Here is an 18,736-nt window from a genome sequence, read left to right as displayed (position 1 = left end):
CTCAAGAGAAGTGAGAGAATTTAGTGTAAGAACAGTTTTAGAGCTTCATCAAGCTGTATATATATTACTTCATTTTATCGTCGAGTCTTTGTATCAGCTATCATGTCCGAGCTCCGTTTCCTCCGGCGGAATCTCCGCATCCTCGTCCTAAACCCAAACTCTTCCACTATCATGACAGACGGCATGGCCAACGCCATCCGCCAAATGTCACTCCCAGACGTATGATACACAGACTAAAACAAGAAGTCATCAATTCTACACAGGCTGATGTGTCACAAAAGTCAGTTGAGATATATACCTACACAGCCCCTCCCCACTCCGCCCCAGACAGCATCAACGACCAAGAGGGCATCGACCGCAGCACGCAAGCCGTTCTCGATGACCCCAAGATTGAGGAGGAGCTCGAGTCTGATAAGTACGACGGAGTTCTCGTTGCGTGCTTCAGCGTTCATTGCTTGGTGTCAAAGTTGACTAGGTATCGACATCTTGCAGTGACGGGGATTTTTGAAGCGAGTATTCTCACGTCTCTTTCGCTGATGGCTGCGCCGGATAATTCAGGAAAATGGGGAATCGTCACTACTGGAAAGTGGTGGGAGGACCATTTGTCGCATGGTGTCAAGAACTTTCTTGGGCAGGAGAAGGACGGTGTGAATAGCAAGTTTGCTGGTGTTTTCTCGTCTGGGCTTACGGCGGGTGACTTTCACACTGTTCCTCCGGAGAAGGTAAAGGAGAAGCTCAAGGAGGCGACACGGAAGTTGCTCAATGAGGGACAAGTGTCGGTTGTGCTCATGGGATGCGGTGGTATGGCTGGTTTGGAGGAAATCATCCGATCAACGGCTATCGAGGAGTACGGCAAGGCTGATGGTAACCTTGTCTACATCATCGATGGAGTAAAGGCGGGCGTCATGCAGTTGGAGCAGATGATCCGCAGCAAGCGAATCTTTCGGTAAATCAGCAAGCGCTTCGTCCTATCTGTAGAGCCATATCTGCGAATGTCTAGAGTACGCTGCTTGAATACAAATGAACAAATCATTCCACACGTGCACCTCCCGCTTTATAGCAATTGTGAACGCTCATCGATGATATGTCAAGGCGGCATTTGTCGCAGGCTTCTAATCAACGCGCCTTGTCCTGCCCCAAACCTCATCAACGTCCTTCTTACCCTTCGTTTCTGGCACGTTCCAGAACACAAAGATAGCAGACCCAGCGGCTAGACCTGCAAAGATAAAGTAGACCCATCCGTGGCCACCCAGCAAATCGTTAAGAGCTGAGTTTACGATTGGGAAGAATTGAGCGACCAGGAAAGTCGCTGCGTAGTTGGCTGCAAGACACCAGCTTTGCGTTGCGCCAACAGCCTCTTGTCCGACCAGCTCGGAGGAGATCAGGAATGGTACTGGGCCCAGACCAACTGCGAAGAAGCCGACGAACGCCACGACGGCAATAGCTGAGAGGATCTTGATTCCAAAGATGATCGAGATAGCCAGGATGAGCGCGCTTGTTCCTTGTCCGATAATCGAGGCAAGGAGGCAAGTCTTGCGACCGAGACGATCTGGAAGAGGCGCGCATGCGATAGTGGTGAACAAGTTAACAACAGAAACAAGAATAGTGAGCAGAGATGAAGAAACTGGCAGCAAGTCGGCAAGAAGAGACACGGAGTACATGATGATCGAGTTGACACCACAGAGCTGCTGGGCAAACATAATGCCCACGACAGCGACGATTGCAGGCCTGGTGTCAGGATCCCTCAGTACTTCGAAGAATCCAAGATGCTCGGCCCGGTTCTTTGATGGTGATTCAGAGGCACTATCCGCCTGAAGCAAGCCATCTTCCTCGGAAGCATCACGGTCATCTGAGTCCCAGGTCTCAGTCTCCTCATGAATGTCGTAGCCGTTGCCACGAATTCTCTGGAGGGTCCGTTTGGCCTTGGGCGCATTTCCCTGTGCTGCCAACCACGATGGACTCTCTGGGACAACAAAGAGACCCAGAGTTTGCGCGGTTGCGATGAAGACTCCAGTAGCAAGAATCCATCTCCAAGCAGTGCCGTAGCTCAGGAAGAATCCCATGGTCTGAACCACCAGGATACCAAAATTGATCGAGATTTGCGTCATGAAGCCAAACAGCCCACGTTCCTTGGGTGGTGCAATCTCGCTGATGTAAAGAGGGACAACGACGGTCGATGCTCCAGCTCCGATACCAGCAAACAAGCGACCGAGAACCATGACGAAGACGCTTCCTGCGACGGTCTCAACAGCTGCTCCAAACAAATAGAGGAGGCCCGTGATGCGCATCGCAGGAAGGCGTCCCCGTTTTGACGAGAAGGGTCCAGAGGCCAAAGCTCCCAACAGCCCACCAAGCATGAAGATTGAAGATATCGTCGCAAACGAAGCCTCGTCCATGGGAATACAATGGGGCATGAAGCCAGAAACAGCATCATCGTCTTTCGGTTTGTAGACCAGCCCTTTGATCTTGTCGAGGGCGGAGATCGATTTCTTGCGGCATGTAATAACATCCTGGGGTGCGTTGAGTTCAGCCTAGAGGGTTGTTAGCTGGGTATTATCATGGTGATCTGAGCTTTGGGCAAACGTACCAAGTGAAAACCGAACTGCAACGACCCCAGGGTCGTGATGGCGATGAGCAAGATCAGATACCCGCTGACATCGCGGAGTCTGATACCGGCCATTCTGGCGGTCGGATATTTCGTCAATAGAATGGGTTGGTGAAGGGGTAAGGTTGAGGGTTCAAGGTGAGGATCTGGGGTAGCTTGAGTTAGCTTGTGATGGGGGTGGGTCCACGTGCGCTGTGGCGTGGATTACCCCCTGTTTTTGACCCTCCTGCGTTCATCATGACAGTGGATTGGAATGAGAATTTTCCAAATCCGGGTTATTGGAGGACAACGAGCTGATTGACCTTTATCTGAGTATTTTATGAACTTTTGAACCGAGTCTTTCCAGGATAATGATCTCGTATTGATTTGACCAATGTTGAGCTGTGATACGTATGCATGTTGGTTCCTTATCACCAAAGGCTGCCGATTACCCGGAAGCTCAGCAGTCATGAGAGTTTAGTTCTCCCAAAGGCTGTTGTAGATGCTTTAAATACGTGCCAAGACCCAATTAGTTCCCGTTCCTGTTAAACTTGTTAGAAATCTATATGATTCGCTGCTGTCACAAGCCATTATACTTTGTGTAAATAATTCGTTCTCGAACTACCCTGAACATGTCTGAAGTACCCATAGACGAAGAGAAACTACTCTATTTCGAAGAACGCAACAATGACCAGAATGAATCGATAGTCTTCTTACATGGTGGTGGAGGCAGTCATGTCGAATGGAAATTGGTTGCTCCCCAGCAATCACTGTCCTCTTATCATCTAATCCTCGTCGACCTTCCGATGCACTCTGGATCTTGGGACATCGGGCGCCCGTTGACACTCGCATCAGCTGCTGATGAAGTATGCAAAGTCATTCAAAAGCACACCCACGGCGGAAAAGCACATATTGTTGGCTTATCCCTAGGTGGTTTCATCGCTCTCGCTCTCACATCTCGCCATCCCGATGTCGTGCTGTCGACGTTTGCAACAGGTGCTTACCCATACAGAGGAATGTTTAAGTGGTTCATGGAGCACCCGATGGCGATGTCTATTGTGAATAGCATACAGAGCATTCCCGGTGTGCTTGAGGCATCGTTGCGACGACAGGGAATTGACTATGAAGAATGGCTTGCCGAAGCAAAGAAGAACCACTCCCCGGAGAGGTCCAAGGCGATGAACAAAGAACTCAGTGCCTTCAGTATGGAGGATATCAAAGCCGTTGCCGATTCTGGAGTGAGAACTTGTGTTATTTCGGGAGGAAAGATGGATCAGATTGACCCTGTACGAGACATGGGTGTTATCCTGAGAGAGGGAGGGCAGAAGAAGGGAGTCAAGAATGAGGCTGTCGTTGTGAGAAATGCTTATCATCCTTGGCATTTACAACTGCCAGAGTTGTTTGCTGCTGGAATTGCTGCTTGGGTTCAGGAGAAAGAGTTGCCCGAAGAGTTTGAGATCTTGTAGCCTAGTCAGATCCAGGTACAGCTGTGAGAAGAGCAAGGACAACCTCTACAGGATAACAGAAGTTCTTGAGGAGATCACGATTGTTCTAGCCATGTTATTGGAAATTCCGTTTCGCAGTAAATCCAGCGAGACAGGTGATAATGTACGGGTTGAAATAGGGTATTTTGCCGCTTTCAAAGGCCTGGTATAAGGTTGGGTGCGACTGCTTTAGGCAGAAACTGCAGTAAGGCACCTTCTGCGTGGAGGGCTGACATGACTTGCATGATCTCACCTTCCCATCAGCCGCACCATGCGGGGATGGCATGATAACTCTCGATATCCATTTCTCGAGGTAAAATTAATTTCTTCAATAATGATCAATATAGAAACGCAATAATACTGCTACAGCCACTCGCCATGGCCGATCCCCTCTCTCTTGCTGCTAGCATCGCCGGTTTGATCTCACTTGCTGATCTTGTCTTCAAAACCACATACAAATTCGTCAGAGCCGCCAAAGATGCAAAGGATGAGATCCAGAGCCTTGTCGACGAGATTAATAATCTCGCAAGCGTGTTGCGACGCCTCGAGGCTTTGACATCAGATCTGGAGGATGAAGGACAATCCTTCGACCCTACACTGAGGAACCACTATCTTAATCACTGCTTCAAGACCTTCAACAAGATTGAATTAAGAGTCAAGAAAGCCTCAGAAAGCTTCAAGAAGTCCAAGTTTGACGGCATCGTTCGACAGCTCAAATGGCCCTTCTCATCATCGGAAACGAAAGAGCTTCTGGCCGAGCTGTCTCGACATAAGGAAACCATTAGTGTTGCCTTACTTGCCGACTCAATGCGGAAGATACAACTGTCGCTTTCAAAATCCGACGATATAGACAAGAAGATTACGGCGTTAGGAGAGGTGGCCAGAAAGATCGAGATCAACACCATGATAGCCATCAATGACCGAAAAAAGCGCATTCTTGATCATTTCATGAAAGCGAATCCACAACTCGCACTGCAAACAAGTATCAGGCTTCGTCATTCAATGACAGGACTATGGCTGACTGAATCGCCAACTTTTATTCGTTGGCTTGAAACACCAGGCTCCAAGCTCTGGCTGACGGGCATACCTGGAGCAGGGAAAACAGTACTCGCTGGCTCCGTCATTCAAGAGGCTCTTTCTCGCAGTTACGCTTCTCGCAGGATAGGAGTGGCATTTTTCTTTTGTGATTACAAGGAATCCAAAACGTGGGACACAGTGAATATCCTTGGTGCACTGGCTTCTCAACTTGCACGTCAAAACAATGAATCATATAACGTCCTAGACGCGTATTACGAAAGTCTCTACCCACCAAGAGGACTCCCACAGACTGCAGATGTAGACGAACTACGAGCTCAGATCAGCCAAATGTGTGAGACTTTCGATCAAACCATTATTGTGGTCGATGGTCTCGATGAGTGCGATGATTTGACTGATGAAGTGGTGGACAGCTTGATCCAGGTAGCCGCCTATTCTGAGAGACTCTCAATGGCCCTTTTCAGCCGGGATCACTACAACATTCGGGCACGGCTCGAAGAAGAATTCGAACCTATTCAAATAGCAGCACATACTGAGGATGTTGAACTCTACGTCAATGCCGAAGTTGATAAGAGGATTCGCACACGACAACTGCAGCTGACCAGTGCGCATATGAAAGAGGAGATCCGGAGCGCTTTGGTGGGAAAGGCTGATGGGATGTAAGACCCACCGTGATTGTGTACTACAAGCAGAAATAACGGAATCTAGGTTCAGATGGGTAGTTTGCCAGCTTGACTACCTGTGCAACTGTGCTCATGACCAGGAGCGCCGCGAGGCTTTGGGCAAGCTTCCGCCTGATCTTCCTGAGAGCTATCGTCGCCTTCTTGAGCGAGTTAACAACTGCTCTGTTGGTGTACAAAACATGGTCCAGATGTGTCTTCACTTCATGGCTGTGGCAGATCCAAAGTTGACAATAGTTGAGCTTCGACAAGCAGTCTCAACACCAGCGATAGGTGCAACTCTAGACGAGAGCAATATTGTACCGGAATACGAAATACTAAAGAGGTGCAGCAGCCTCATCCGGAAATCTACAAATGGGAAGTACTTCGAGTTTGCCCACTTCTCTGTCCGCGAATTCCTGGAAGACGAGAAGGCAATTTCTCAAACGACTGGCATAGAAAAGTACTGGATTGCCCGATCCATGACAAAATTCCTGCTTGCTAGACAGTGTCTAAGGTTTCTTCAGATGGAGAACTTTGATAAGATGCCTGATGAACCGAACAAGCAAGTTGCAGCCACTCGCCAAAGGGACAACAGCTACCCCTTCTACAGACATGCCGCTATCTTATGGATCAAGCTCACAAAAGATGGACTCGGTGACCCCGAAATTCTCGAGTTAGCAAAGTCTCTGTTCCAGCCTTCCAAGCGAGCATATTTTATGTGTTGGGCTGTTGAGGTCTTCAAGAATGTTATGTATGCCACTGGCATCGGGACGAGATATGAACAACGGAATGGGACTGAAAAACATGCTTGGAGGATAGTGATGGTCCCTTCGTTTAAGCCATTGCACATGGCTGCTGCTTTGAATCTTCCAGAGATATGCAACTTTTTGATCAGAAATGGTTCAGATGTAAACGATAAGCTGGATTCCGCAACCCCTCTAGACCTCGCATTAATGTCTGTTTTGGCAGTTCTTGGACTGCCAGAAATGAGTGGGGAGAAGGACCAACGTCACGATCTTATGAGGACCCCGAGAGATGAATTCTTACCCTCATCTCGCCGAAGAAACATGACGGTTGACTGCTTGATGCATGCTGGAGCGCGTTCTTCAGACCATTTGATCCCACCCAATACGCTTTCCGTTTTCTCTATCGCCTGCTTGTTTGCATCAATATTTCATGACCTTTACCCCGTTTTTCGGTGCTTGTGCGCTTACACGATCCCCTCAGTGCCTGAGGTCAAGGTGCTTCAAGAATGGCTCATGGCTACTGATACTTCAAATCATGTGGCAGAAGTATCGACGCGCATGCTCTTGAAATTCCTTAGTTCAACTGGAGCATATAATACCGACTGGGGTGCTGAGATGGGCCTGATTGTGTGGAATTGGGCCCAAGAATGTGACTTCTCCCTAACAAGAGATTTGAATTTAGTCGGTTCTTGCGCCTTGATGTCGGACGATAATTTGGTTTCCCAAATTGTTTCAGCTGTTTGCAGCGACAATATTGAGCTGCTCAAGTATTGCGTCGAAGATAGGAGACTGAAGAACCAAGTTCGATATTCCGGTCCAGTCAACGGCCTTTTACACCTGGCAGTCAAGCATAACGCCTTTAACGTCTTCAAAGCTTTGGTCAACGCAGGGTTTGATCCATATACCTACAACGACAAAGGCGACCTACCAATTCACTTGTGCGAGCGTCAAGGCAGCGTGCGACCCTTTAAGGTCTTCAAAGATCTTGGAATATCTCTGGTCAGTCAAGACCGAGATGGCTACAACAACTTACATTACTGGGCTCAAGACCGTCCCTTGAATCATGAGTTTGTCAATGGGATATTTGATCTAGATGCAGAAGAGGCGATAAAAGGGCTTCAGACAAGAACATTCCGTGGTGATACGCCATTGACTATGGTGTTCAAAAGTGCTGGAGAGAGCCCAAGAAGTGAACACCGGGACCTTGACTTGAATAGACTCTGCCTTCAGGTTCTGGGATTCTTAAAGAGATACCACCGAGAAAAAGGGAGTGACACGAGCCTAGTGACCGGAACGAGCGTCAGCTGCCTGAGGAAGGCCTTTTCCGAGTTCGACAGCATGATAGGGAGCAATCCCACACCATTGCACAAACCGAATGCCTGGATCTCTCTGAGTCAAGTCCAATTACTTACCAAGCTTTATCCAGAGGCGCTTAATTCCAGACTTAATGGCAGATTACCGCTTGAGACGTATATCAGGTCTACACTCGACAATCGCAAAGATCCGGAACACAATATTATCATGAGCCTTTTCCCTGACAATCTAAGAGACTCTGATTTGAGCGAGAAGCAGAGCTTGTGGCACTTTGCCTGTTATCTACCAGACAACGACCGGTACAGCAAGGCACGATACATGAACACGATTGACTTTGGAACGATGATGGAAATCATGTTTCAACGTGGGGCGATGCGTGTGTATGAGGAACAATTCAAAGAAAGTGGATTGAAACCACTTCTTTCCAATCATCAAGCCCTACTGATGTCTGTCATTCGTGATGCCATCCTACAAACCAAGTATTGGGATGGTATGCAAGACTCTGACTCGATATCTCTCTTGTTCCAAGATGTGATAAATCGTGTCAACCTCGACATGATACGGCTCCTCGTCAAGTATGGAGCCAACCCCCATCACCGTGTGAATGGCCAAACACCATTTGAAATCGCATTTCGTGCTCGCGTGGCGATCGATCTCTGTAGCACTGAGGAGGGAGCTGAGGTTCTCCATAATCTATTGGAGTGTTGCAGCATTGAGGAGATATTGAAGGATTCTTCTGAAACAAGCAACAACTCACCTCTCCATACGCTTGCCACATCGGAGGACGCAACCAATATCATTTGGTTGATGGAAGCGCTTGTACAACGTGGATTCGATGTAAACAATGTCGGGTCAGGTTTTCTTGCAACAACTCCTCTCGTCTATCACCTCCAACAGTCTTCTTTCCAGTTTGCAGAGGAATTGCTAGAATTGGGAGCAGACCCTTCTAGGGATGCGGTTCTCGCTTGTATCGTCAGTGACAATCTATCGTTTCTACAGAAGATCTTAAATCACAAAACAAACCCGTCGGCAATATTCGGATGGTCTGATCCAGTGACCTTCAATATCCAGCATCTTGACCAAACAGCAGTGGTAAAAAACGGGAACGCATTCCATTTGGCATCGGCCTGCAATAGTGTTGCATGCCTGGAGTTTATTCTGGAGCACGCTTCAGAAATGGACAAAGCTTCGATGTCAGATGAAGGGCTAACACCAGTACATATCGCTGCATATGAAGGTTATGTCGATGCCATGAAGCTTCTTCTTAAAAAAGGGTTCAGCGCGATGACAGAAAGTCTATATGGCTTCACTCCAATGCACATGGCTGTATTGGGCGGGAGTTTGCCTACGGTCCAATGCTTACTTGAACATGGTGCCTCTCAAACTCTAGATGCAAACGGCAGGACCCCAAGGCGAATTTCCTTAGAGCTTGGATTCGACGGTATCTACGAGTTCCTGGGAGGGGATACTCGAGGTGACTCTAAAGAATTGTCATCTTTTCAAGAACTCGCCGAATCAGTTGAACCAATAGAGCGCTTGGCAATCTCGTTCGAAAGAGCCATGGAAGAAGAGGACTATGAGAGCATAAAACTCTTGATTTATCAAGGGTGCCCTGTCGATGTCCCACTCCCATCAAGGCAAGGATTGTCCGCACTTCTAGTAGCTTTGGAGGAAGAGAATCTTGTCATGGGGGAGTGGCTGTTGCAAGAAGGAGCCAGTGCTTTGCAAGCGGATTTTAAGGGCGAAGTCTTGGAGAACGCGATCGACATAGCTGCCGGCCGATCAAGCCTCAATCCTTTGTTGCCAGAACTGTTTCTGAAGTATCTCTTGGAAGGTGGCGATTTGAAATTTGGGTTTGAGCTCCCATTGCATGAAGCAATCGACAAAGGGAACACCAAGGGTCTCGAGATATTACTTGAGGTAGCAGAAGAGTACCCAAACTATATCAGGTAAGCAGATTTAAGGAGTGTGACGGCAAGTAACTAAACCTCCTATAGGTTCTCACACATGTTCAAGGACGTACTTAGCTGTTTGTTGTTGAGGGATTTCTCCTGCGAAAACAGCTGGCAAACCTGGATACATAGCGCAAGCACGACAGCACTACATAGCGCTGCGTGGAATGGGAACAAAAAGGCAATCTCGCTCCTGTTGAATAGGGGAGCTGATATTGATGCGGCCGATTCGAATGGATGGACGCCTCTCATGTATTCGAAAGATGCTGACATAGCGCAGCATTTGGTCTCGCTTGGGGCATCGATGGCTGCAGTTTGCAGGTTCGGATCACTTGCGTCATTGATCAACTGGTTCGGTGATAGTCTGTTTGATGAAGCGCACCCTGTCAGCTTGTCACGTTTACCGAGGGAGTTCTTGACTGTGTCAGATCCACCACGATTCTCGACAAATTGTGAGGAAGTGTCACTCACCCCCGAAGCTTTGGACAAACTACTTAAGTTGAAGTTCGATCTGCTGGGCGAGGATGAGGCGGGTCGGAGTATGATGCATTATATCTTGGGCGAAGAAGATTTAGTTGATTGGATGTTGGGCTCTGATCAAGATCTAAGCGGAACGACCCCTTTTCCGTGGCACTTGGAGTGGTGTGGATTTTCTGATCTTGCTTTTCTAACCTCTTCATTCGAGAGGCTTCAAAAGAAAGTGCCGGCTGACCTGTTCCGCAAAATCCTGAATCTTGAGCCATCGCGTGGCTGGAGTCCTTTATGCCACGCGGCCGCTTTGAATCGCGTTGATATTGTCGCGAACTGTCTTGAGATGGGCGCTGACATCGACTTTGAAGGTTCCTGTTTTGGATCAGCGGTCATGAATGCAAGCGCTTGCGGGAGTCTGGATACCGTCAAGCTCCTCGTCCGTAATGGGGCTTCAGTAACGTACATGAGCAAGAAGGGGTTCATTAGCTGTTTTCTGGTTGCCGGAACAGAAGCTGTGCGGGAATGGCTTATTTGTGGTCGATTCAGGGACCAGGTGCGTGTTGCCTCTGAAAGTGACTCGGGGTGTCCTCAGGAGGAGGTTCCATGGGGTGGGTACGTGGAAGCGAGAGTGTTGCTTTACGGCGGAAGAGCCCGGTGGCCCGAGGAGTCGACTTTGGATTATGCGAAGAGACTGTCGAAGATGAAGAAGAGGTGGCAGGGGCAGGTTCTGCGGCTCTACGTCGAAGAAGCGAGCTCATCCTCTGGCACAGATTCGGATACTGGATCTGAGGGAGATGCGGGGTCCAATCTAGAGGTTGGATTTAAGTCTGAATATGATCTTCGGTCAAGGTCTATCCACTCGCAGCTCAGATACGCGCCTTACCTCGTGTCTGATAATGGATCAGGGTCCGAGAGTGAACTGTGAGAGGAAATATCAGGAAAGCAACGATTCGGCAGCGAGGCATGAATCTGGGAAGGAGGTGGTATATGAGTCATGTTTGGATGATCTCCTTTTGTCACTTTTGTCTTGGTGATTGTGTTTGCAGAGGAGTGTTTGGCTTGAAGATTGGCCAAGTTTTGCTGTATTTGCAAAGAAAAGGGAATCAGTCATTGGCAAATAAAAACATATTAAAGCTGCGCACACGACAAGAGCGGACGAAAGGCGTGTGAGTAAAGGAGACGAAGGACATTTGACAGTTATGTCTGAAACGCTGAGCCATGCAGAGGAAACAGTGAGTGTGCTTGCACTGATAGAGGGGTAGTCTGCCATATAGGGTTTTGAGGATCTCCCATGACCCTTTTGTTTATCCGTAGGCATGCAACTCTAGTGTAAAATATTTCGTAATCCTCTCGTCTCCCTGCTCCACGACCTGCACGCAAACTCGACTCAAACACAACCAGCACCAACCGTGTTTGGGTACGGTTCCTATCACCAGCTGAGTATACGAATAGAGTTCCAACAGAGTAGCCTCTGTTGTCTACAAGACCGGTAAAATGCAGGCCGCCGAGTATGCATCCAAACGGGCCACGGCCACGATGCACCCATCCACAGGTGTCGACCCTACCAAGAACCACGGTACATACTGGAAGACCGCCCTGCTGACTGAAGAGCGCGACTGGGAGAAAGTCCCTCCCCCTGCGCGTGATACATTCACCCTGTCTGACATTCTCGGTCAGACAGACCCTCATCTCGCCGTCGTCTCCCGCACCGGCCTCGTCGCCATGTCTCTGCAGTACTACCAGCTGCCCGGTGAGACTGAATGCCGCCAGAACTTCTTCTTCGAGCTCAACGAGAATGTGCTCTTTGCCGATGAGGACGGCAACCGCACTGCCATTCATGGCTTCGCTATGTGGATGGCGCCCACGGCGGATGGCAAGGCCGAGCTCACTGTGCGATTTTGTGTCAAGAGTGAACCGTTCATGGATCCTCTTCTGATCTTTGAGTTTGACGTCGAGAATTCGAAGAAGGACCCGAAAGAAAACCTCATTCTGATCGATTTCATCAATGTTCTTCAGGGTACTCGTGCAGGATTGCCGGAGGGGGAGCGTACCAACTTGTTGCGATTCAAGTTTTAGGAGACTGGTGGCAAGTTGTACGGATACCGCGACGCTCTGTAAGTTCACCTCTCACCTCTCATTTTCTGTTGAGCGTAGCTAATATGACATAGTCTCCAGTGGATGATGCGCCTCCACAACGCCCAGTTCCTCAGCTGGTCCTGCATCGGCATGGACTTCCTGGAAGCCAACTTCGCTGGCGACGGCGAATACATGGGTGATCTCAAGTTCGACCTCATCATTCACAACAAGTTCAAGTCCCACCCCAACGAGCTTGGCGATAACATGAAGAGGATCATTGACGTCGAGAAGACACCCATCAAACGCGGTGTCTGGCTCGACGAGACATTCACCCGCCCTCTCTTCTATAAGCTTGCGAAACTGCCGTACGAGGGGCCGCCAGCTTGGGGTGATGCCGTGAATAATGCGTCTGTTGATAAGTGGTTTGAAGAGATTGATGATTGGTTTGCTACTGGGGAGTGATGTAAGGATGTGCTCATGTTTTTGGGATGGTCAATGGCTTGGTTTCACGGCGGTGATTGAATCACGGAGGTTTATTAAGATGATATCACGACAGGATTGAAGAATGAGGGGGTGGAATTGAATTTCTCAGTAGCTACATGAAAAGCGCTCTATATGCCGAATCAACAACGGATCGGTGCAACAGACGGTGCAAGCCTGATGAATCTCGAGTCTTCCGTGTCAACGCCAAACATGACCGCCTCCGCCCCATCACTCCTCGTCTTCATCTTATCCCACGGTCTGTAACCGCTCAACTCGTTATCCCACCAAGAACCCCTCACAGCATGTGCGATAGCAAGGAACGACGCTGGAAGTTGAGGAAGATGCTTCATCCTATTCCGAATGATGTCGATGATCGAGACAGATACCGACAAGAACAGCATGACTGTTACGGCAATGAGAATACTACAGCGCACGATGTACACTGATTCCGTGATGTGGGAGAGCGTAGGAACAGATGAAGTACCGAAATATCCAGCTGTGCTGATCGACACGATCGCGTGAGCCATGTTGCCAAAGAAGTGACCAAAGTCTTCCGCCGTGGGAATCGCGTAAAGAGCATCGAGGGTATCGTCAACAATGCCGATTTGGTTGCGGAAGATGTACCATGGAATAGCAGACATGTACACGCCCAGCGCATCGAGAGCATCTGTGTCAAGCGCTGTTTGGTTGGACCCTGGGGCTTCGGTGCAGGATGTCATTATCGTGCCGTTGAAGGTGCACGAGCCAACAAGCCATCTGATGGAAGGCGTGCATTTCGTGCGAGAGATCCAGTCTCCTCCGTCTGTTTGCACCAAACTCTTGTCGTTGCCTCTGTTGCGTAGAGCGGTTTCGTTGATATTCGGGATAGATTTCGTAGCTGAGAGGAAGTACGTCGTGCCTGACGTTGGGATCTTGTTTATGCCGTGAACTGAGGCGTTACTCCAGAGTCGAATTCTCTGTGAACCTTGAGAAAGCAGCTCGATGCTCTCCACGCTGTCATCAGGGAGGGTGAAGTTGTAAATCGTGTTGCCGTCCTCTTTGTAAGAAGTATAGTTCACTTCAGTAGCTGCCTCGCATGCAGCGGTCCAGTTGAAGAAGACCAACCCATCGTAAGTCGTGTTTGTAGCAAAAGTGAGGTTGTGAGTAGGCACAGGCCCCAAGACGCCAGAGTCAACATTGGCCAACGCATTCTGCGAAACAAGACTCCCCACAAAGGTAAACACCGTTTGAGACAAAAACGTATCATTCTTCGAAAGCGACGGATGGAACTCCAAGTCCGGACTCGCACCCATCGCAGTCGAAAGCGCCGTGACGTTACTCCCCACTGCATCCCGCGCAATCGGAACACCCACAACACCCCAGCCCTCCTTATAATGCCCATACGGCCCAACAGTAAGCGACAGCGTTCCCACCGGCACAAGCAACGTTCTTGTTATGATCAAAAAGGTATGCATGACTCCATACCACCACGAATACTTCATAACAGCCGGTAGCGTCAACAGCGTAACACCCTCTGCGATATCATCCAGATCTCTAATCGCAACAGGTTGCTGCGTCGTGAGCGCGAATAAATGCAATCTCCGAAAATCAAAGACGACAAATTGAACGAGCACAGCTGCTGGTGCTAGGAGGGCTGAGAGCGCAATACCAGAGTAGAGTTGATCAACGGGTACAGAATCACCTGTTCGAAAGACTCGACGTTTTGAAGCATCGTTATCGAGCAGTGCGCCGGTGTACGACCACGCTACGCAGAATATGGCACCGGCTAGGTATATGCCAAGAGTTATGACATACCATTTCAGCCAACTATCCAACTTATACAATCTTTTGAAGTCTGTTGTTTGAGGGATGGGGGAGTCGGTTGCTAGACCGGGGTTTTTGTCGTCGACTCGGTCTTCTTTATCGAGGGAGGAGTACACCGCCGGTGTAGCCATGATGTTTGATAGTCTACTGTTGTGTTTGGGTGTTTGATGGGGAAAATGGGGAAGAAAAAGTCGGTCGGAGGTGGAAGTTGGCATAGGACAAGACGGACGCGGTGGACGGACACGGACACGGACATGGACTATGGAGATTGTGGGCTCGGTGTAAGCAAATTTAACTTGAAACCGGCAATTGATCGCTCATCCTATGAAATGAAGTATAAAAATATCTAGGACCTATCATATGAGAAAAAAGAAGTTCTGGAGCTTAGTTAATTATTTCAGGTAGAATGTCGTAAGGCTGCAATGCTGTTTGTCTAAGACAGCCTAGGTTTGGGTTGGACTTTGTGTTAGGTTGACAACCCAATCAATCACGTAGCTTCAAATTTGAGATGCAGTATTGAATATCAACAGCAAACATAAATAATAATGAAATCTGTAGCAGCCTAAGTATGGTTGTTAGTCTTTGTCTTTGGCTTACATAGCAATATAAATAGAAATCAAGGCATAAAGATATTGTTCAAAGAGAGATAAGGATATAATGTTGTATTCTAATTTCTAGTATATACGAGAAGTCACTTCACTGTATGTCATTGAAATCAAGACACACTGGCCGCTACCTTACTGAGGAACATTGCGGATGTCGACCATGAGGTGTCCATTGCCCCAAGCAGGGTTCTGTCCTCGAACCTTTCCATCGGCTCGCGTGCAGCGGCTGAGAATCGTTAGTAAGCAGCAGTTGGTATACTTGGAAGAATACTTACTCCATGACAAGACCAGCACCTCGAGCAACATCACGGCTGAAATAGAAATTAGCAAGAGCCCTCAAAATACAAAATCGATTTTCACAAGCAAACTCACCAAGGAGAAGAAGAGGTTTGGTCACTGTTGAGTCCAACAGCAAGACCAGTGATCTGAGTGTTTCCACGCCTGCAGAAGGACTGGCCAGAGACACCAGCAACACAGGCTTGGTCACCGAGGCTGGCGAGGTAGTTGATGCACTCGACTGCTTCGTTGACCTTTGAGATGTCAGTAATTCGGATCAAGCTGGAGACGAGCAGGACATGAGACGTACGTTGGCCAAAGTGTTTCCAGGAAGGTTGTCCATGCAGCTGGTATCATCACGAGCTTCAAGAGGCTGAGGAGCAGCAAGGGCTGAAGAAGCAGCGGTGAGGAGGATAGCGAAAGGGGTGATGAAGTTGACCATTTTGGCGGTTGGAGTGTGAAGAACAAGTTGAAGAGTGAGTTGAAGTTGTAAGTCGTGATCTGGTGAACAAAGGGCACCATATAGACGGGAACCCTCTCTTTATACTATTTCCATTTCTGAAAACTGTAATCCATTTATCCGCCCCAATGATATTATCTTCACCAGCCTCTTGCTACGTTACCACAGGATCCTCAATGAGGCAGAGTCGCATTGCGCCCGCGAAATTCAACCCGAGGCTATATCGAAGGACAATGCTAAAATTGGTATATCCGGAAGAGCCATTCAGAGATCGTCAGTGAGAAACGGGCTGGAAGTACAGGGGGCACCCATGGTTAGTCTTGGGCGGTACGCTGACAACGCATGGATTTATGCCGCAAGTGGCAGGAGGTCACACAGAAGCGGAATTCCGTTCTGCGGCAAATTTTCACCGAAACTGAATTTTAGAGCTTCTGTTACCACTGAGAAACACATTAATCAATTACACTTGAAATCGTTCCAATTTACTAGCTAGACACTCAATCGAGAAGACTTGAGTACCAGGTAACCTTGGCCGTTTCATCTCTGGAGGTGGCGTAACTATTGGAAGTTTGTGGTCATTGATTTGTCGGATATTTCGATACATTCACAAAAGAGATGGACGGACAAAACGTCCGGTCACAAAGTGGGTCCTAACAGCATTGAAATTGGGTATATAGAGGAGCAAGATTAGGCGGTTGCTTTCCTAGCCGCCAGCAGGTGTTGCTAAGCAGTGACATGTGATGCCACACTTGCAAAGACGCAATGTCAAAGTCATCCAAGAGTCTCTGAAAAGAAGAGCGCCTGAGGATAGCAGGGTCTTGCATGGAGCGCCTGCTGATCTGGTATTGGTTACTGGGACATTCTAGGCCTGGTGGCTGAAGATTTCTTAAAGCCACACGGTGTAGCAGCCAGTGGAAGGAGAAAAGGCGTTTCTCGTCATTCAGCTATGCCGTTCATATGTCATTTAGACACTCTTTCTGGAGATCCCTAACACATGCCTGAGAATGTGTATAATACAATTAGTGCTTGGGCTTAATAGCGTTTTGGTTTATACTGCTCTTAGCTGCATTCTGCAAGATGGCCTGGACTCATCTAGGCCTTCCGCTCAGCGTAATAGACATAAGCATCACATTCCGATCACTTGAAGCTGAACTTATGGAGGTATTTTTTGGCGCATGAAACGGAAATTGGCGTTATTGCCTCGTAATAGACAACACATTCCGATCACCCAAAGCTGAACTTATTGAGGTATCACATTCCGATCACCCAAAGCTGAACTTATTGAGGTATCACATTCCAATCACCTGAAGCTGAACTTACGGAGGTATTTTTTTGGTGCGTGAAACGGAAATTGGCGTTATTGCCTAGAAATCAATAAGGCTGAACGATAGCCTTAGGTGACATTATTACAGAAAACTTGTCCCGGCGATGTGCTGTCAAATGGTACTCGTCAAGTATATATATGGCCTCTGCATGGCCTCATAATTTCCGTAATCGCATACAATCAGAAAACACATAGATCAACATTTACGACTCCCAAACAAAATTTCTTTGCAACTAAGGATTCTCTTCGAAGAACAAGTATAAGATGTTCAAGCTTCTGCATGGAAAGTTCGTTGTCCGAAACGGCCTGCAGCCAGATGGCGATACCATCAGGTTCAAGCCTGACAACGTCGATTTCGTTGAAGAGCTGCGACGGGGATCCCGTGGTAGAACTACCATGAATGAAGGTGTCAATATTCGGTTGGAAGCGGTTGACGCCCTGGAAAAAAGCCAGGAGTTGAAGGGCGCCACAGCCGCTCGTGACGAGCTGTTGCGCAGGCTCGGATTTACAGATGTGAGATATTCTGGCAATCCCCCGTTCACCATCAATTCTGGCGATCAAGAAATTAGTGGGCATGTATTGTCCAATGGTTTTGACAACTTTGGGAGGTTAATTGGCTTCGTCTACGAAGGCGATGGTAGCGTGCACGGCTCGGATGGCTCTGTCATCTCCTTGGACAGGAGCTTGGTAGATGAATCAGTTAATACCGCCCTGCTCTCTGAGGGATACGTCTTCCCAGCGTTCTACAACAGTCTTCCAGAGAACCTGCGCGAACATTTGGCCATGAAGTCGACAGCTGCCCGCATAGCAACGAAGGGCGTGTGGTTACGATCAAAAGGTTTCCCAGAAGATCCGCTTATCGTTGAGACGCCGATCTTGGCAAACCTGAGGAAGGCGGTCTTATGGCCGAAGCTCTACCGCCGTCTAGAAAAATACCTGGAGTCTGGCAGACGTGAAAATCTGGATGGCTTTATTCGCTGGCTTCAAGAAGACCCTCAGTCGCGCGATGACGGCATCCTGCTCATCCAGAGCAACCCGCCCGAATCAGTTCGCCTGCACAATGTGGTGGAGGTCTCCGGCAGTAGTGTCGAGCTCAAGTACTGGCCCGAAGAGTTCATTATCCAAAGCAAACCCACGAACCTAAACGGATCCCGGCCGTGAGATGCACGCCTCACCAATTGGCCGAGAAAGCCTGTACTACATGAACCAATTCTGGGAACAGTTTAGGTGCATTCCATAGCTCAAGACGTTGAATAAATCCTATATATTTGCGATGTACCCTCTTTAATGTTGTGGTGATAGTGTGATCATCAGGGTTGATAGTTTATATGGCTTCCTGAGTGGCTGCACCCCTTCTTCACGAGTTGTGTTGCTTAACTAGGAGAGGGTGACGCATTCTCCTCACTTCCGTCAGCCTCTATCAACGTTGGCTGAGCAGACAATCTCATAGACTAAGTATTT

At 48.5% G+C, this 18,736-nt stretch overlaps 8 protein-coding genes across 8 annotated transcripts; 5 read left to right on the top strand and 3 right to left on the bottom strand.

The window, feature by feature from the left end:
• Positions 1 to 16: 16 nt before the first annotated feature.
• FOBCDRAFT_252766 (Asp/Glu/hydantoin racemase) lies at positions 17 to 950 on the top strand (the record flags this gene model as incomplete). The annotated part of the gene is made up of 2 exons (XM_059611011.1): positions 17 to 219; positions 264 to 950. The coding sequence occupies exons 1-2, from the start codon at positions 103 to 105 to the stop codon at positions 948 to 950; spliced, it is 804 nt and encodes a 267-aa protein (XP_059465771.1). The 5' UTR covers positions 17 to 102.
• An 81-nt stretch (positions 951 to 1,031) lies between these two features.
• FOBCDRAFT_51107 (general substrate transporter) lies at positions 1,032 to 2,723 on the bottom strand. The gene is made up of 2 exons (XM_031189571.3): positions 2,588 to 2,723; positions 1,032 to 2,531 (listed from the first exon to the last, which is right to left on the bottom strand). The coding sequence occupies exons 1-2, from the start codon at positions 2,678 to 2,680 to the stop codon at positions 1,113 to 1,115; spliced, it is 1,512 nt and encodes a 503-aa protein (XP_031033556.2). The 5' UTR covers positions 2,681 to 2,723; the 3' UTR covers positions 1,032 to 1,112.
• Positions 2,724 to 3,122: 399 nt separating this feature from the next.
• FOBCDRAFT_230809 (Alpha/Beta hydrolase protein) lies at positions 3,123 to 4,189 on the top strand. The gene has a single exon (XM_059609847.1). The coding sequence runs from the start codon at positions 3,217 to 3,219 to the stop codon at positions 4,048 to 4,050; it is 834 nt and encodes a 277-aa protein (XP_059467824.1). The 5' UTR covers positions 3,123 to 3,216; the 3' UTR covers positions 4,051 to 4,189.
• Positions 4,190 to 4,446: 257 nt separating this feature from the next.
• FOBCDRAFT_243296 (uncharacterized protein) lies at positions 4,447 to 11,173 on the top strand (the record flags this gene model as incomplete). The annotated part of the gene is made up of 3 exons (XM_031189569.3): positions 4,447 to 5,762; positions 5,812 to 9,774; positions 9,823 to 11,173. 3 exons carry the CDS (start codon positions 4,447 to 4,449, stop codon positions 11,171 to 11,173), a joined length of 6,630 nt encoding a protein of 2,209 aa, XP_031033554.3.
• A 569-nt stretch (positions 11,174 to 11,742) lies between these two features.
• FOBCDRAFT_143995 (uncharacterized protein) lies at positions 11,743 to 12,786 on the top strand (the record flags this gene model as incomplete). Its single annotated transcript, XM_059608171.1, has 3 exons — positions 11,743 to 12,265; positions 12,319 to 12,362; positions 12,424 to 12,786. The coding sequence occupies 3 exons, from the start codon at positions 11,743 to 11,745 to the stop codon at positions 12,784 to 12,786; spliced, it is 930 nt and encodes a 309-aa protein (XP_059465770.1).
• A 161-nt stretch (positions 12,787 to 12,947) lies between these two features.
• On the bottom strand, positions 12,948 to 14,741 carry FOBCDRAFT_144048 (uncharacterized protein; the record flags this gene model as incomplete). The annotated part of the gene is made up of 1 exon (XM_031189567.2): positions 12,948 to 14,741. The coding sequence occupies one exon, from the start codon at positions 14,739 to 14,741 to the stop codon at positions 12,948 to 12,950; it is 1,794 nt and encodes a 597-aa protein (XP_031033552.2).
• A 606-nt stretch (positions 14,742 to 15,347) lies between these two features.
• FOBCDRAFT_278942 (uncharacterized protein) lies at positions 15,348 to 15,933 on the bottom strand (the record flags this gene model as incomplete). Its single annotated transcript, XM_031189566.2, has 4 exons — positions 15,348 to 15,441; positions 15,491 to 15,526; positions 15,588 to 15,745; positions 15,802 to 15,933. 4 exons carry the CDS (start codon positions 15,931 to 15,933, stop codon positions 15,348 to 15,350), a joined length of 420 nt encoding a protein of 139 aa, XP_031033551.2.
• Positions 15,934 to 17,411: 1,478 nt separating this feature from the next.
• FOBCDRAFT_230806 (uncharacterized protein) lies at positions 17,412 to 18,534 on the top strand. The gene has a single exon (XM_054706797.2). It carries the CDS (start codon positions 17,540 to 17,542, stop codon positions 18,434 to 18,436), a length of 897 nt encoding a protein of 298 aa, XP_054562772.1. The 5' UTR covers positions 17,412 to 17,539; the 3' UTR covers positions 18,437 to 18,534.
• Positions 18,535 to 18,736: the final 202 nt, after the last annotated feature.

Source organism: Fusarium oxysporum, chromosome IX, assembly GCF_013085055.1.
Source record: "Fusarium oxysporum Fo47 chromosome IX, complete sequence".
Taxonomy (NCBI): domain Eukaryota; kingdom Fungi; phylum Ascomycota; class Sordariomycetes; order Hypocreales; family Nectriaceae; genus Fusarium; species Fusarium oxysporum.
Note: the sequence above shows the minus strand (reverse complement) of the source record. Positions and strands in the feature narration are given on the sequence as shown.

Excerpts from the sequence above, each read along its gene's own strand:
- FOBCDRAFT_51107 (XM_031189571.3), bottom strand. The coding sequence starts at position 2,680 with ATGGCCGGTATCAGACTCCGCGATGTCAGCGGGTATCTGATCTTGCTC. Across the intron at positions 2,532-2,587 it reads TGCAGTTCGGTTTTCACTTG|GCTGAACTCAACGCACCCCA; the intron begins GTACGTTTGCCC and ends ACAACCCTCTAG.
- FOBCDRAFT_230809 (XM_059609847.1), top strand. The coding sequence starts at position 3,217 with ATGTCTGAAGTACCCATAGACGAAGAGAAACTACTCTATTTCGAAGAA.
- FOBCDRAFT_230806 (XM_054706797.2), top strand. The coding sequence starts at position 17,540 with ATGTTCAAGCTTCTGCATGGAAAGTTCGTTGTCCGAAACGGCCTGCAG.